At 36.0% G+C, this 16,782-nt stretch overlaps 1 protein-coding gene across 5 annotated transcripts in view; it reads right to left on the reverse strand.

Annotated features, from left to right (window-relative positions):
• JMJD1C (jumonji domain containing 1C) overlaps positions 1-16,782 on the reverse strand; it is a 265,419-nt gene that overhangs the window by 185,012 nt on the left and 63,625 nt on the right. For all 5 annotated transcript variants that reach the window (XM_053207206.1, XM_053207199.1, XM_053207198.1 and 2 more), the window contains one exon: positions 11,920-12,084. In XM_053207206.1, the coding sequence (XP_053063181.1) occupies positions 11,920-12,084 (165 nt within the window). The remainder of the gene's footprint in view (positions 1-11,919; positions 12,085-16,782) is intronic.

Raw genomic sequence — 16,782 nt, forward strand, 5'->3', positions numbered from 1 at the left:
AAACATAGCAGTGGCATATCCAACATGCTACAGTATACTATGCACAAACACGTATCATTTTTGTCGGTGGAAAGCTATTACACGGAATACAAAAAATAAAAAACAAACAAACAAACAAACAACAATGGGTTTCTAATGAGATTAAAACAATAAGCATCACATGGTGGGTCTGAAACCCCCTGGGAAACAACTCCATCCTGAGACAAGAAAGAAAGAAGGCCTATGGGAGGCTTTATGGCACACTCTAATTTACATCTAGGTGTGATTACCACTCATCTAATCCTAGTATGGGGGACTCAACATTTTAGAGTAAAAAAAAATGTATCCTAACTACTCCATTGGTAATGAAATGCATAGTAAATTAAACAACACAGGCACACAAAACAGAAAAGGACTTTAAAAGGTATTGCTACTGATCTAGGCATTGTAGGACAAGATGAATTTGCTTTTAATGAGGAGTGGCACTCAGAAGATAAAGACCTACTAACTAGAATAAGCAGATTAGAAGGAGTTCTCTTCTAAGACAAAAGCAAGGGAGGAGAATCAGTCTATGAAGATAATGCGGTTGTAGTGAAATGGTTCAGGCAGACTCAGCAAATAAGGCTAGGAATGAACGTTGGGAAAGAACTGTGTACTCTGACCTAAAAGGGCCCCTGGACTGATTTAATATAGATGCGGGCTAAAGTAGCCATGGGACAATGGCCCTCCATCTTAGCTGCTAAGGCTCAAGGGGCACACCTAAGAGGATCTTATGGATCTCCAAACCTATGGAAGTTCTTCTGGGGTACTTGTAATATACATAAATGTACTATGACTGCCCTTGCCCCCATGACCGACCAAAATAAGGCATACCCTTCGGTATAACCTAACAGGGGCAGGAATTGTTCTGAACACTACTTGAATCCTCCCCGTATGAGAGAGGTGGGCCCTACTATATACAACACACAGTCAAAACCAGTCTTAGTACAAGCTTGTGAACTGAGACAGAGTGAACTGGCTTTGTTCCAATCTGACTTGGGACCCAGAAATAATGGAATAAGGGCCAACTGTAACTAAGACAATAGTATATGGGCAAGAGTCAATTTTGTTGAGGAGACAAATATCTCTGCAATTTATTCTGTAATGAAACTGAAAATCATTCTCTAATGAAACTAAAAATAATACTGATGATAATCGTATGTATCAGGAGATTGAGTAAAAGCCTTCTCAGGATACAATGCTGATAGAAAAAGAATGGCCTGAGGAAAAACTACATCTAGCTGGCCATCAGCTAATTTCTACGCTAAATAAGTTTATCAAGTTATAAATTTATCGTAAGTTACAAACAGCAGTAAATCACAGAAGTAAATGGGTAAGTTAGTACAAGAATATGAAAATGTATGAAATGGCTTTATAAGTCAGATCAACTATTTATTTCTATCTATCCCTACTCCACACTAGCTCCTCCAAATGTTGAGCATATTCATAATGTTGCTAGTGCTATGACCATCACATAAATGCTATTTATAAGTATATTTATAAGTATAGATATCCAGACAAATATGATTGTTTTGCTGTAAGAGAGCACAGGCCAAAGACTAGCCTGTACGGTGAAGAAGCATCCCTTCCCAAAGAGAGATCTGGCCTAGATGTCAGCTACTGAGAGGTGATCTCTAGCCACCTGGAATGTCCCGCTTGGTAAGAGTCTTGGTTTGCCTACTAAACAGTCTAACAATGTGATTTCTGATAGGCCCTTTGGGCATTTCAGTATCATCAGCTCCACTTCCAGAGGAAGTTGTAACTATAGGTATCAATCCGATGTCCAGGAAAAAATAGAGACTAAAGCTCAGGTATGCAGACAGTATATAAACTAAGCTCCATTAAAAACTGTGAACAGCAAAAGCATGGGTGGGCTTCTCTGGTTGGCAAAAGTCAGAATATTGTTGCACATTGTGGCTGGAAGGACATAATACTCTCTGTGACTTCATAACCCCCCCGTTGTGAACCCCTCCTATTCCCTGTGGCCTATGCATCTCTTCTACTGGTGGGTTTTAATCTTCATCCTTTCTCTGCAATAAACTGTAGGCACTAGTATCACAGTTTTCATTGAGTTCTAGGAGTCCTTCTAGTGAACTATCAACCCTGAGAGTGGGACAGGGAAATCCTCAAACTTACAATTGGTGTAAGAGAAGGTGGTTTTCTGGGGATTCCCCTAAAGCTGTACAGTTGACAAAACTCACTGTAGTGCTATACTAAGGCTTTTATTTATATATTTTGTTGCTTAACCTTCACAACAACGTTATATACTAGGTGCTACTATTATGAATACAGTGAAGACAGAATAAATAACTCAAGATCATCCTGATATATACAAATATGTGTGTGTGTGTATACGTATGTGTATGTATATATGTGTGTGTGTGTATATATATACACACTTATGTATACTTATGTTTACATAAGTTTACTTATTGTTTACATGTTTACTTATTTATTTTGAGAGAGTGAACATGAGCAGGGGAAGGCAGAGAAAGAGAGAGAGAGAGAGACAGAGAGAGAGAGACAGAGAGAGAGAATCCCAAGCAGGCTCCACACCATTAGCAGAGCCCGACATGGAGCTCAAACCCACAAATCGTGAGATCATGACCTGAGCTGATATCAAGGGTTGGACGCTTAACTGACTCAGCTACCCAGGAGCCCAAATTCATCCTGTTATTAACCACAAATGGCACAGTAGGAATTTGAACGAGGAAATGCAACATGAAGACTTGCATTCTTAGTATATTACACTGCCTTCCTAAGATGACTGCTAAGGTTCTCTTTTTCAGCAACTACATTCTCTAAATCTATGACTAGAAGATCTCTAAAGTTACATCAAGCCATGTAAATCTATGAGTAAGCAGTAATTCAGACAGAGTTAAAAACAAACCTTTAATAAGCTTCATTATATTTTGTCATTGTTTGAACTGTTATTTTTATTAGAAAGTTTTAATTCTTTGTACTAATAAAAGAAAAATATTAAAAATGCTATATTAACAAAATTTATTTATTTTTTTAATGTTTATTTCTGACAGAGAGAGAGAGAGAGAGAGACAGAGCATGAGTTCGGGAGGGGCAGAGAGAGAGAGGGAGACACAGAATCCAAAACAGGCTCCAGGCTCTGAGCAGTCAGCACAGAGCCCAACGCGGGGCTCAAATTCACAGACCACAAGATCATGACCTGAGCCGAAGTCGGACGCTCAACTGACTGAGCCACCCAGGCACTCCTATATTAACAAAATTTAAAAAGCAAATGTCAAAGTATATTAACAGAAGACTAAAACAAATCTACTGAAAGACTTCATTTGAAGAAAATCATTTCCACAATAAAACATATATGATAAAGTCATTATATGAAATTTCCAATTTCTTGGGAAATAATAGCTATTTCTATTGAAAAGACAAACTAGGTCAGACATAATCCCACTCTTTCAAACAATTATCTTAAATACTTTATATTATTTTATAAGTGATTTTGACACTGCTATAATCAAGATGTTTTTTACTTGAATGTTATTTGTCCACACTTCTCTGAAGTACTCGTAATTCTAATTTTTAAAAGCTGCATAATATTTGATTAATTTCAAAATATTCACTAATTTTTGGGCACTGAAGTTGTCTCCTTTTTTCACAGGACTACAATGAACATCTTTCTGCATGTAACATTCTGGCTTTCAGTATTGTATGTGCAGGCCTAGCACACTATCTGGCTCACATAAACTAGTAAACATTAACTGAATTGAATATAATTTTTACTTTTTAAGTTTATTTCTTTTTGAGAGAGAGAGAGAGAGAGAGAGAGAGAGAGAGAGAGAGAGAAAGAGAGCACGTGTGTGTACACGCACAAGCAGGGAAGGGGCAGAGGTAGACAGAGGGAGAGAGAAAATCCCAAGCAGGTCCTATGCTGTCAGTGCAGAGCCCAACCTGGAGCTTGATCTCACTAACTGGAAGATCATGACGACCTGAGCCAAAATCAAGAGTTGGATACTTAACTGACTGAGCCACCCAAGCACATCTATAATTTTTACTTAAAAAAATTTTTTTTGTTAGAATAATTTCCTAAGAGTAGAATTAATGAATCAAAGAGTATGAACTTCCTTATGGTTCTTACAATATACTTTTCCCCAAAATAATGTCATTTGTGACCCACAAGAAAAGGTAAGCGTGCTCATTCACTGCAGTCTTTCTCAGCATTAGCTTTTATCATTTAAAAAATGTGATACTTTACTACACTTAATTTGATCTCATAAAGTGCTTTTACCTTGCAGAGAAATAATAATCGTGAAGGTATAAGGTCTTTATTACCATTTCATCATTTACCAAAGCACAAAGAACTGTAAAACTACTCATTCTAAATCTGGAAACTCAATTATCAATATGCAAATATTCTTTAAATGAATTTACTTCAAAGTTCAATTCATAGTTGGAGTATGGCATAGCTTCACATTTCAGTAAACTTTGGTTGAGGTCCTAATCTAAAAACCAAGTTTGGCAATGTAACAGCCAGATATAATGGTATTTTGTCCCAAAGAGCAGTTAATTCTGTTCTACATTGAGAGGGTTTCTTTCAGAACAGAAAAGTACTTTCACCAAGCAAATAATATAAGTTCTTTCCCTCTACATCTTGAAAATAACCTATTTTGGGTAATTTTACATCACCTCCTCTCCTCCATAACAATTTAAAATCTCATACTTGTATTTGATTAGAATGAGGGTATCTATTATAAACATTTTTATTATTTGTCTTTGACTACTTGCCATGTTTAAAATTGGTTAGTTGCATATTTTTGCCACAACTGGCTGATTATGCTTTCCTGTCAATTTTTATCTGAGTATAAAGTAATAGCCAGAAAACTTGCTATAAGTCCCAGTAAAATTCTTTTTCACTAGCTGGGGTAGAATAAGTTCATCACTTTAAAATGAGCACTTACTAAGATGGATAAGGCACTGTGCTAGATGTCTAGGAATGATTCACAGATGACTAAGACATGATTCCTGTCCTCAAAGAACTTACAATCTAGTAGAGAAAGACAGACATGCAAACAAATAGGTATAATACAAAGCAGAAGTGCTAGCTGTTAAAACAGAGGTACAAACAAAGTTCTACAGGAACACAGGATGGTGAGATTAATTCTGGTTGGGGTGATCTGGAAGGCTGAGCCAGAAGAAAAGTAGTAGAAAACTCTGCCCCTTAGAAAATGCAGCAGTGTTACAGCCCAGCTGGGTTAGGGTCAAAGCCCCACTCCCCACAGAAGGTTTTCCTAAAGGAGATGGAGCCAGGGCCCTAATCCAGTTAGGTAGGTTATTCGCTGATTTCAATTATGAATGCCAACACTTTCTTTCCCTGGTGCAGATAAATGTGATTTCATGAATATCTTACTTTATTTTTAAAAATGAAATTTAACAATGTATTAAGTAACTTACATAAAAATGTAAGATATTTTGGCTTTCATCATCAGAATAGCCTCAGGTGGTACCCTGATCATAGAGGACCAAGCCAAAACAAAACAAAAAAAGACACCACTTCAGCAGGTTTATAGGCGGTGGGTATTCCAATACATGTTTTGCTATTGATACACTGAGAGGAAAGATGCAGAGACAATTCCAGAGAATTGGTATCATACTATCCCATATTTTGTTGATTTTAATTTTTAAATTTTTACTTTTTTTAATTTTTAAAAATTTAAAATAAACTTTAGAAAAGGCTAATAAGACAACAGGGTTTTTTTTTTTTGTGTGTCATGTCATGACTTCAAGAACCAGCAGGTACATTGCTAGTTTCTACTGATTTCTTAGAGTAAGTAGGCAAGATAATATAACCAATATATAATATTTAACAGGTACCACACGAGGGGTGAAACAGCTACAAAGAAGATAATACAAACATATGTTTCAGTACAAAAGAACATGAAATCAAGTATCATGTACACAGAATCAGAAACATTAAATCTGTAGAGAATTAAAGACAATTCTGGCTGTTTAATTCCACTGGTATCTCATATGTATCCCTCAAATTTCTCAAATTTGTAGATATAGCATTTTATTCTACCAAATGAATTTAAAAACTCTGAATTCATAACTGCTGCTTATAGATATCATTAAATAAGCCTCATTTGAATGAACGGTAGAGAAACAATAATCTCAGTTACATGTACTAAAACATAAAGGAGTGTTTGCAGAAGGCTATGAAACTTAAAATGATTGTCTAAAGTATACCAAGCACTCTCATTTCAATGACTTATTCTATAAATTTTGACAACCTCCTGAAATAAAGAAAGAAAACAGGAAGAAAAGAAGGAAAACACATCCTGACTATCTAAATTAAGGAAGATATCTCATTATAGACTTTCTTTAAATATAAACATACAATTCTAAAAGACTTACTAAAATTAGCCAAGCAAACCATGAAACAAATACAAAAAGGGTTATAGTATTTCTAATAATATAAAGAAAGCTTAGAACAAATATTAGAAAGACACAAAATCCTGATAATATTTGAAAAAACACAATCACAAAAATACAAGTTGCTAATAAATATGAAAAAGTATTCATCCATTAAAGAAATGCAAATTAAAATAATAAAATAGTATTTTAAAATATGAAATTAGTAGATATAAAAATTACAATATTCAATTCTGCACTCAAGTTGTAAAAATCCTTTTTTAAATGTTTGGGTTTTTAAAACAAGATGGTCTGAAGCAAGTAATCAGTGTTTGTGGATGCAGGGGTGAGTTGGGGGGGGTCAGGATTGGGGCGAGATGAAACCCTCATACATTGGAGACTATGGCAGTAAGTGCAACTTTTAAACAATCTGTGAAGAGTATCAGGAGATTTCTGTATCTTTTTTTCAAGTTCATACCCTCTGACCAGTAATTCTACTGCTATGAATCTAAATTTTTAAAATAATCAGAGAAGCAAACAAAGATTTACATATTTATCACAATAATATTTATCAGTTACTTATAATCACAAAAAGATTAGGAACAATACCAAACATTAGGGAAATGGATCATTTTAGAATGAAATATTATGCAGCCATTAAAAACTGTTACAACTACTACCTGTGACAGAAATGTATAGAATCAAATATCAAGTAAAAAAAGCAGGATCTACAATTTTAATACATACTTAGCTAAAACTATGATTAGAAAGCAGAGATTTTATATCCTGCTGTTTATTAGTTTTAATATGAGGGAGGGCGCATACCATCTGTACTATTCAGGATTTTCTGTATATAAGATCACATCATCTGCAAACAAATAACTTTACTTTTCCTTTCCAAGTTAGATGCCTTTTTGTTCTTTTTCTTGTCTACCTGCTCTGGCTAGAATTTCCAATGCTATGTTGAACAGAAAAGTGTCATCCTGGTTTTATTCCCCATCTTAGAGGAAAAGCTTGCAGTCTTTCACAATTGAGTATGATGCTCGCTAAGTAGAAGGATTTAAAATCGGCACATAAAAAAGAATTGTTTCCATACTCTAATAATGAACTATGTGAAAACAAAATTATCAAACTGACTCCACTTATGACAGCATCACAAAAAGAGTAAATTACTTAGGAATTGACCACATAAGTCAAAGACTCGTACAGTAAAAACTATAAAACACTGCTAAAAGAATTTAAAGAAAACACAGAGAAAACACATCTTGTGGTCATGGATTGAAAGGCTTATTGCTGTTAAGATGTCAATAATACCCAAAGTAATCTATAAGTTCAGCTCAATCTGTATCAAAATTCCAAAGTTTCTGGCTGAAGAAGCATCCATCCTGAAACTCATACGGAATCTCAAGGAAAACCAAGTAGCCAAAATAGTCTTGAAAAAAAAACAAAGGTGGAATACTCACAATTCCTGATTTCAAAACTGACTACAAAGCTATACAGTAATCAAAACAGTACAGTACTGGCATAAAGACAGATATACAGACTGATGGGACTACAACAGAGAGCCCAGAAATAAATTCTTGCATATATGATCAAATAATTTTTGCACAAGGTGCCAAGAGTATTCAAAGGAAAAAGGAAAGTCTTTTCAATAAATAATAATAGGAAAACTGGATATCAACAAACAAATGAAAGAAGTTGAACACTCACCTAAAACCATAAGTAAAAATTAGCTCCGAATGGATCAAAGGACTACATGTAAAACCTAAAATAGTGAAACTCCTAGAAGAAAACATACAACAAAAGCTTCACAATGTTGGATTTGGAAATGATTTCTTAGATATGACACCAAGACAGACGTGACCAAAAAAAAAAAAAAAAGACAAACTGACTGGACCTTATGACTATTTAAGAAAAACTGTGCATCAAAAGACAATGTCTACAGAGTAAAAGGCCAATCCACAAAATGGAAGAAACTGTTTGCAGATCCCATCTGACAAGGGATTAATATTCAGAACATACAGAGAATTCCTAAAACTAAACATAAAACCAACCTGATTCAAAAATGGGCAAAACTTACATAGATATTTCTCCGAGGAAGATAAACAAATACCATATAAGCACAAGAAAAGATGCTCACTATCATTAATCATAGATAAATGTAAATCAAAACCCCAAGAAGGTACCACCCATTAGGATGGCTATTATCAAAAATTAAAACCAGCAAGTATTGCCAAGAATGTAAAATAGTACAGCTGCTGTGGAAAACAGTATGGCAGTTCCTCAAAAAATTTAAAAACAGAATTACCATATGATCCAGCAATTCCACTTCTTCAGCAATTCCAAAAGAATTGAAAGCATGGTCTCAATGAGATGTATGTATACCCATATGCATAGCACCATTATTCACAATAGCTGAGAGATGGAAGCAACCTAAGGGTCCCTCAACAGACAAATGAATAAATAAAATGTGGTACATACATACAATGAAATATTATTCAGCCTTACAAACGAAGGAAATTCTGAAAAGGCTACAACATAAATGAACCGTGCAAACATCATGCTAAGTGAAATAAGTCAGTCACAAAAAGACAAATACTGTATGATGATTCCGGTTATACTGAGGTACTTTGAGTACTCAAAACCATAGAGACTGAAATGAAGATGATAGTTGCCAGGAGCTGGGAAGAAGAAGGAATGGGGAGTTGCTGTTTAATGGGTACAGAGTTTCAGTTCTGTAAGATGGAATAAGTTCTATAGATGGATGATTGTACATACAACACGGTGAATGTATTCAATGCCACTGAACTTTTATACTTAAAAATGATTAGGGTGGAAAATTTTACATTAAGCATATTTTACCACAATTTAAAAAAATTCATTAATTCTATGGTGCAAAAAGAACAGGGAAATACTTTATAAGAAAATATGTCAAAGAAGTAACCTGGCTATTATTTGGTAATGAAAACAGAATGATTATTATGATTTTCTATTTTACACCATTTAGCATTTTCCAAATTTTTAAATAATGTGCAGGGTTTTTTGTATAAGAAAAAATGAACTGAATTTTAAAAAGAGGCCTCATGATTAATTACTTATGTGAGGTTAAAAGGTTTTCAAAAGAGGCACCTGAGTGGCTCTGCGGCTGTGTCTGACTTCAGCTCAGGTCATAATCTCATGGTTCCTGGGTCCGAGCCCTGCATTGGACTGGCTGCTGTCAGAGCAGAACCGGCTTTGGATCCTCTGTCCTGCTCTTTCTGCCCCTCCCCCACTTGTGCACAAACTCTCAAAAATAAATAAACACTAAAAAAAATAGAAAATAAAAGGTTTTCAAAAGAAATTTCTAAAATAGTGACAAAAACTATTTTTTTAAAGTTTATTTTGAGAGAGAGAGAGAGTATGCATGCACACATGAGAACAGGGAGGGACAGAGAGAGACAGACAGAGAATCCCAAGCAGGGAGTTCAATATGGGGCCTGATCTCATGAACCACAAGATCATGACCTAAGCCGAAATCAACAGTGAGACACTTAACTGACTAAGCCAGCCAGGTGCCCCTGACAAAAATTATCATTAAACAATATTTCCTAAGATATATTTTCTCCAAAGTCAGTAATTTATGAATATACATTAGGAATTCACCTTGATTTTAACAACTGTCTCTAAGACATGGCAAAGGTTTTCTAAAGTTGTTTATTCTTTACGATACTGAAGCATACTTTTTAGTATTATTTTTACTGCTTCCTACTTTTGAGACTTTTCATACAAAATTCACATGTCAAGTTTTAACCAATTTTTTTTTTAGGTTTATTTATTTATTTACAGAGACAGAGAGTGCAAGCAGGGAAAGGGCAAAGAGAGATGGAGAGAGAGAATTCCACACAGGTCCCTACTGTCAGCATAGAGCCCAGGGCTCAATCTCAGGAACCGTGAGATCATGACTTGAGCTGAAATCGAGAGTTGGACACTTAACCAACTGAGCCACCCAGGCTTCCCTTAACCAATTTTTGAGTTAAAGTTTATAAAATAAACATAGGGGCGCCTGGGTGGCTCAGTCAGTTAAGCGTCCGACTTTGGCTCAGGTCATGATCTCATGGCTTGTGAGTCTGACCCCTGCGACGGGCTCTGTGCGGACAGCTCAGAGCCTGGAGCCTCTTCAGATTCTCTCTCTCTCTCTCTCTCTCTCTCTCTCTCTCTCTCTCTGCCCCTCCCCTGCTCACACTCTGTCTCCCCTCTGTCTCTCAAAAATAAATAAACATTAAAAAAAATTCATAAAATAATAAACATGTTAGTCATGGCTTTAAAATCTTCATGTTAACAATTCAATATACTCATGCAAAAAGTATTTCTTAAAATCTTTCATAGATAAAATTATCTTCTTTGCTAGAGTATTCAAAGTATCTGGCCAAAACTATAGTTCATGGAAAATTATAGTTCATGGATATCATTTTTCATCTTTCGATATTGTAAGTATTTTCTCTTAAAAATATTATACAACTCACTTCATTCTCTCTTTCTCTCCCTACATTTTCTTTTTAACCACTTATCTCTTCAGACTTATAAGGTCTAACTAAAAGAGAAAATGTATAGGCACTACAATTATTAACAAGAAAATCCATTCTTGTAAATATTTAATTTATGTCAAAAAATATATGAAAGTATCTGCCCTGATGGTAGTTATACCAAATACCTAGAATAACATTTCAATGGCTTTAAAAATATGTCTTCAATATCAATGTAAAAACATTATTTCATTCGAACATATACAACAAAATGGTTAAACATGATATGGTTTTTTTTCTTAATAAAATTACTTTATTTAGTTAGTATCTTTCTTTTTTGTTGTTGTTTTTTAAGTTTATTTATGTATTTTTAGTAATCGCTACACCCAACATGGGGCTCAAATTCACGACCCCGAGATCAAGAGTCACTTGCTCTTCTGACTGAGCCAGCCAGGTATCCTTAGTATGCTTCTTTTACAAAACTCTTCAAACTCTAGCTGAAAATATTGTGAAACCTATTATTTATTAAATAGAACACATCCTGATATGAATTTTACCTATTACATGAACATATAATTTCACATTAAATATCTACTATCGTCCACAAAGAATTCACTCAATTTTTACTAAATTTAACCAAGGAAAATTACATGCTACTGAATGCTTTATAAAAAGAATCCTCTTATCGTCCACATACACAGTCATTCAGCAAAACTGCTCCCCATGACACTCAAACTAGTCAACTATTTGTTAGTAACCTTTGACGCAATTTATAGATTTCTCCTAATTGGATGGAATAAACTATCGGTAGACTAAATATGCTAAAAGAGTACTAACAAAAAAGACATATAAAATTGTTTAACAAAATAAAAGCTGTATTTGGATATTTCTGCCAGATACTACAGAGCTTCTTCAACAATAATCTATAATCACCAAGATAAATCTGAAATTATATTCAGTAATTGTTCTTTTAAAACAAACAACTGAAAATGCTTAATGAAACAGGAATAGATCTTACCAATGCAGGCCACTGAATTTGTTTGCTCTTTGATCCCTGAGTCTGGCTAGGGTCGATCCTTCTGGCCCAGATTAAGTGGTATTCCACCAAGAAAGTTGAAAAATCTTCATAAACTTTAACCCACTCTCGTTTATCCCATTCAAGATCATCAAATTCCACATACACCTATAGAAAAAAAAAAAAACATAAAACTCCCTAAGTTTGTGGATACAGAGTATGATATTTTAAAATACAAGCCATGAAATTGAATTAAGAAAGACACATTCATTATTTGAATTAACATTTCTCTTAAAATCATTATTTAATGAATTTTCATTAACCTCATTAGAACTCCCTACTTATTGTATATCAAGAAGTTTATTAAGAAAAGCAAATTACACAATATTAATCAGTCCAGACTGGCATCTACTAAAGACATATGAAAAGACTGTGGATACTGATGATTCTAGAAGCAGAGGTTGGGAAATAATAAATATTTTAGGCTTTGCAAATCATATGGTTGGTCTCTGTCACACCTACTTACCTCTGATTTTATAAGTACAAAAGAAGCCATAAATAATATGTAAACAAATGACTTTGGCTTTGTTCCAATAAAACATTACTTAAAAAGACAAGCAGCAGGGCAAGGATGGCTCAACATACGACAATCTATCAGTGTACTATACATTATCAGAATGAAGGAAAAATACTACATGATCATCTTGCTTGACACAGAAAAAGCATTTGACAAGCTTAATACTCTTGCATAATAAAAATACTCCAACTAGGAACAGAAAAAAACTACTCCAACACAATGATGGTAATATTGAAAAACCTACAACTAACAGCATACTGAACGGTGAAAGCCTGAAAGGTTTTCCTCTAAAATAGAAACATGAATGTATTTGGAAAACCAAAGCAGACTCTTTACACTCATTCATTCAACTCTTTCTTCTCCCATTTTCATCCTTTTTCTATTCACTACCTAAGAAGATCTCTTCACAGAGCTGTCTTCTCTACCACATTATGAGTTTTGTTGGAGGCATTCTTGGTCTTACCCTTCTTCCACCCATCTTCTGCTCCCTTATATGTGAAGTGTTTCACTTCCTCCTCGTTTAAATCCTGTTTGTTCTTCAGACCTCACCCAAGTTCTTCCGGAATGTTTATAACCCCCACTTTGACTCAAACTTACTTTTGAACTCCTACAAGCACTTATTTTTCATATAGTTTATATTAGTGTATAATCAAATTCTGCCCTATATTCAAATAAAATGAGATTATTATTATATTATGGGTGCAAACTCACTGAGGGTTCAGCTGTTACAGTGCCCAGAACAGCGCTGCATACATGCGAAGTACTTAATAATATTAAATATCTCCTGACTCTTGCAATCATTGACTTTTAAACATGGACACAAACTGGTGTATGTTTGATTTTGAGGTCTTTGTCTTGCTGCTCATTAGGAAGCTAGTTAGACATGCTTAACCTGTTAGAACTGGGAAAAAGGAATACTGTTCAAGGAATTAACATCTATTCCTAGTTATCTATGCCAAGTCAGAGCAGGAGCCCAACAAGAAAGAAGCCAACAAAACTGGTGGCTTCTTCTAAAAACACATCCTAAGGGGTTGAGCTGAGGTCCACCTGGTGCTATGCTATGCAGAAGTTTTAAGCTATATACCAATATCTCTATCACCTGAAATCTTGCAAGAGTCTTGTAATTAATTACTGAATTGTGGTATAAATGAGTTCTTGGAAACTACAGAAAATTGGGGCGCCTGAGTGGCTCAATCAGTTAAGCATCTGACTCTTGACACTGGCTCAGGTTGAGATCTCAAGGTTATGGGATTGAGACCTGCACTATGCTCCATACTGACAATGCAGAGCCTGCTTGGAATTCTCTCTCTCCCTCTCTCTCTGCCCCTCCCCCTCTTGTTCTCTCTCTCTCAAATAAATAAACATTAAAAAAACATTGCCGAAAACTACAGAAAACTGAAGCAGAAACAATGCTCAGGGAAACCTGGGTAGTATCTTTGCTTTCCCCACATGGGCAATAATATGGTCTTGTTGACAAAATATTTCCATCAAAAACCTAAAGAGCCATGGTTTTAAACATTTCCATATCTAAAGGGCATAAATTCAATGTAAATTCTTCCAGATGCAAAGTCTTTGATATAAAATTAAAATTTTCAGCATGGAGTGAACTTTCTAAACTCATAGTTTATCTTGCATGGACAGTATCACAGACTTTTGGGAATCTGCTAGGACCCTGGGGACAAAAGGAAATGAAATTCTTTTCCTTTGCTGTGTAGCAAATTTATCTTCATATTATCAGGACAGTGAAGCGTTTGAATGTCAATACATACATAGATAGACAGACACTAATAAGCTAGCCTATTATTGTTACATGGATTCTGGCAAAATACATGAGACCCCCTAGGACTTTATTACTTAAAGCAAAACCTACTTATTACTTAAAGCAAAATACCAGTGTGCTGCTTGTGCTGGCTCCTCATGCCTCCCAAGACCCATGGAAAGGTTGCCAAGCACCAAAGGATGAACACCTGTGCACACAGAGAGTTGTGCCATAGAAGAGGAATGCTGATCGTGTGAGTGTATGTGTGTGGGGAGGGGGGAGTTCCCCCTTTTATATTTTAATTTTCATTTTGAGAGATGAGAGTGTTGCATGCATATGTGAGGGGGGAGGGCAGAGAGAGAGGGAGAGGGAGTGAGGGGGAGGGAGGGAGAGGGGGACAGGGAGGGAGAGGGGGAGAAGGAGGGAGAGGAGGAGAAGGAGGGAGAGGGGGAGAGAGAGGGAGAGGGGGAGGGAGAGAGAGAGGGAGGGAGAGAGGGAGGGAGGGAGGGAGGGAGGGAGAGAGGGAGGGAGGGATGGAGGGAGGGAGGGACAGAGGGAGGGAGGGAGAGAATCTCAAGCAGGCTCTGTGCTGTCAGTGCAGGGCCCAACATGGGGCTCGAACTTACAAACCATGAGATCATGAGCTGGAATGAAGAGTCAGACGCTTAACCAACTGAGCCACCCAGGCATCCCTAAGGAAGAAAAGTTTTTTTAAGTAGGCTTCACACCCAGCATGGAGCCCAATGCATGGCTTGGACTCACAACCCTGGGATCAAGTTCTGAGCTGAGATCAAGAGTCTAAGATTTGACTGATTGAGCCACCCAGGCACTCCCCCACCCCAGCTTTTATAATAAGTAGAAGCAAGCCTGCTGTTGAAGTTATTACCTCACCCTTCATTGCTGCTCACAACTCTAAGAAATGGCCCTGGTAAAGAGTGGTCAGGTTTTTCCATTCTTGGTATATCTCACAAGAACATGCAGGGATGATCAGTACCCATATTGGATTTTCTGAACCAATGCAGATACGATTTTGTATCTTGGCTAACCAAATAAGTAGTCTAGACTTATGATGTATTGGTATGTATGTAGGGTGAGGTTTGGGGAGACACAGTTTCTTTCCATCAATCTGCAAACCTAACCTATATAAACACTGTACATACTTGGTTGTTTAATTATATGTTATATGTTTTTAATGTGTACTTTTGAGAGAGAGGGAGAGAGAGTGAGAGTGTGCGTGAGCGGGAGAGGGCCAGAAAGACAGGGACATAGGATCCGAAGCAGGCTTCACATAGTGAACGCAGAGTTCAACGCAGGGCTGGAACTCACAAACTGTGAGATCTGACCTGTGTCGAAATCAAGAGTCAGGGGCTTAGCTGACTGAGCCACCCAGGCACCTCTACTTATATGTTACTTTATATTGACTCCCTCCTCATTCACCTCTATTGGGTCCTTCTGTCTGCTTATTTTCCTGTCTTAATAACTAAAAATACAAGATCCCTGAGGGCAAGGATTAGTTCGCCTTTTTTTTTTTTGCATCTCTAGTACCTAGCATGGTGCCTAACAAACTAAAGTGCTCAGTAAATGTTTCTGACTACCCAGCACCATGTAAAACATATCATGAGTACAATTAAATGGCTAATTTGCAAAAAGGGGGGCGGGGGAGGAAGGAAGGAAAGTTCCTACATGCAATATGAATACAGTTGCTTCATTTACTAATTAATCGCTGCATCCATAATTATGAAGAAAAAGAAAAGGAAAATTTCACTCAGTACACACTTCTGATTGCATATTAGAGCCTATCATTGTGAACATGAAGAATTCAGAAATGAGAGACATACATCAAGAGTTAACAGCTGTGGACATTGTGGTAATTACCATGAGTGAATATGATGTGAGAAAGAGGCTAAGCAAAATAGTCATTAAAAATAATTACTTCATAATAAATATGTGGTAAATGCAGTTTTTAGCCCAAGATATAAAAGAGTGATTTCTAAGAACTGGTCACTAGATAATTAAAAGACTGTCACATAACTCTTTTAATACATGTCTTCTACAACAGATCTCAACACGCACAAATTCTCAGTTTTATATGTGCACAGTAACAGGCAACAGAAGAAAAGCAGTCAGACTGTCAAAGGGATTACTAGCAAGATGAAAAAAGTATAAGCAGTAGTCATGCGATGCAGTTTCTGCTATATGGCCCATTAAAAATAACGTAACCTTTAAACTTTTCAAACACAAGTATCATCTAAATGAAGAATGTCTCTTTTCTCCTGCATGGGTTGATTGCTTGAATGTGGCAAATAGATTATGGTCCCTTGGTCTGGAGACCTATATTCAACTTACATATATCAAAATAATAGCATATTAAAGCTCAGAGTTATTATTTTTGTCTAAATTGTACTTTCAGCTCTGCCACTTTATTTTAGGGCCTCCAAATAAGCCAAAATCTATCTGCAAAATTACACACTTAATTTGGGAAATAAAGCAGGAATAGTAAAGATATTTGCTATATAAAACTCTACTAATG

This window comes from Acinonyx jubatus, chromosome D2 (assembly GCF_027475565.1).
Source record: "Acinonyx jubatus isolate Ajub_Pintada_27869175 chromosome D2, VMU_Ajub_asm_v1.0, whole genome shotgun sequence".
NCBI classification, from domain to species: domain Eukaryota; kingdom Metazoa; phylum Chordata; class Mammalia; order Carnivora; family Felidae; genus Acinonyx; species Acinonyx jubatus.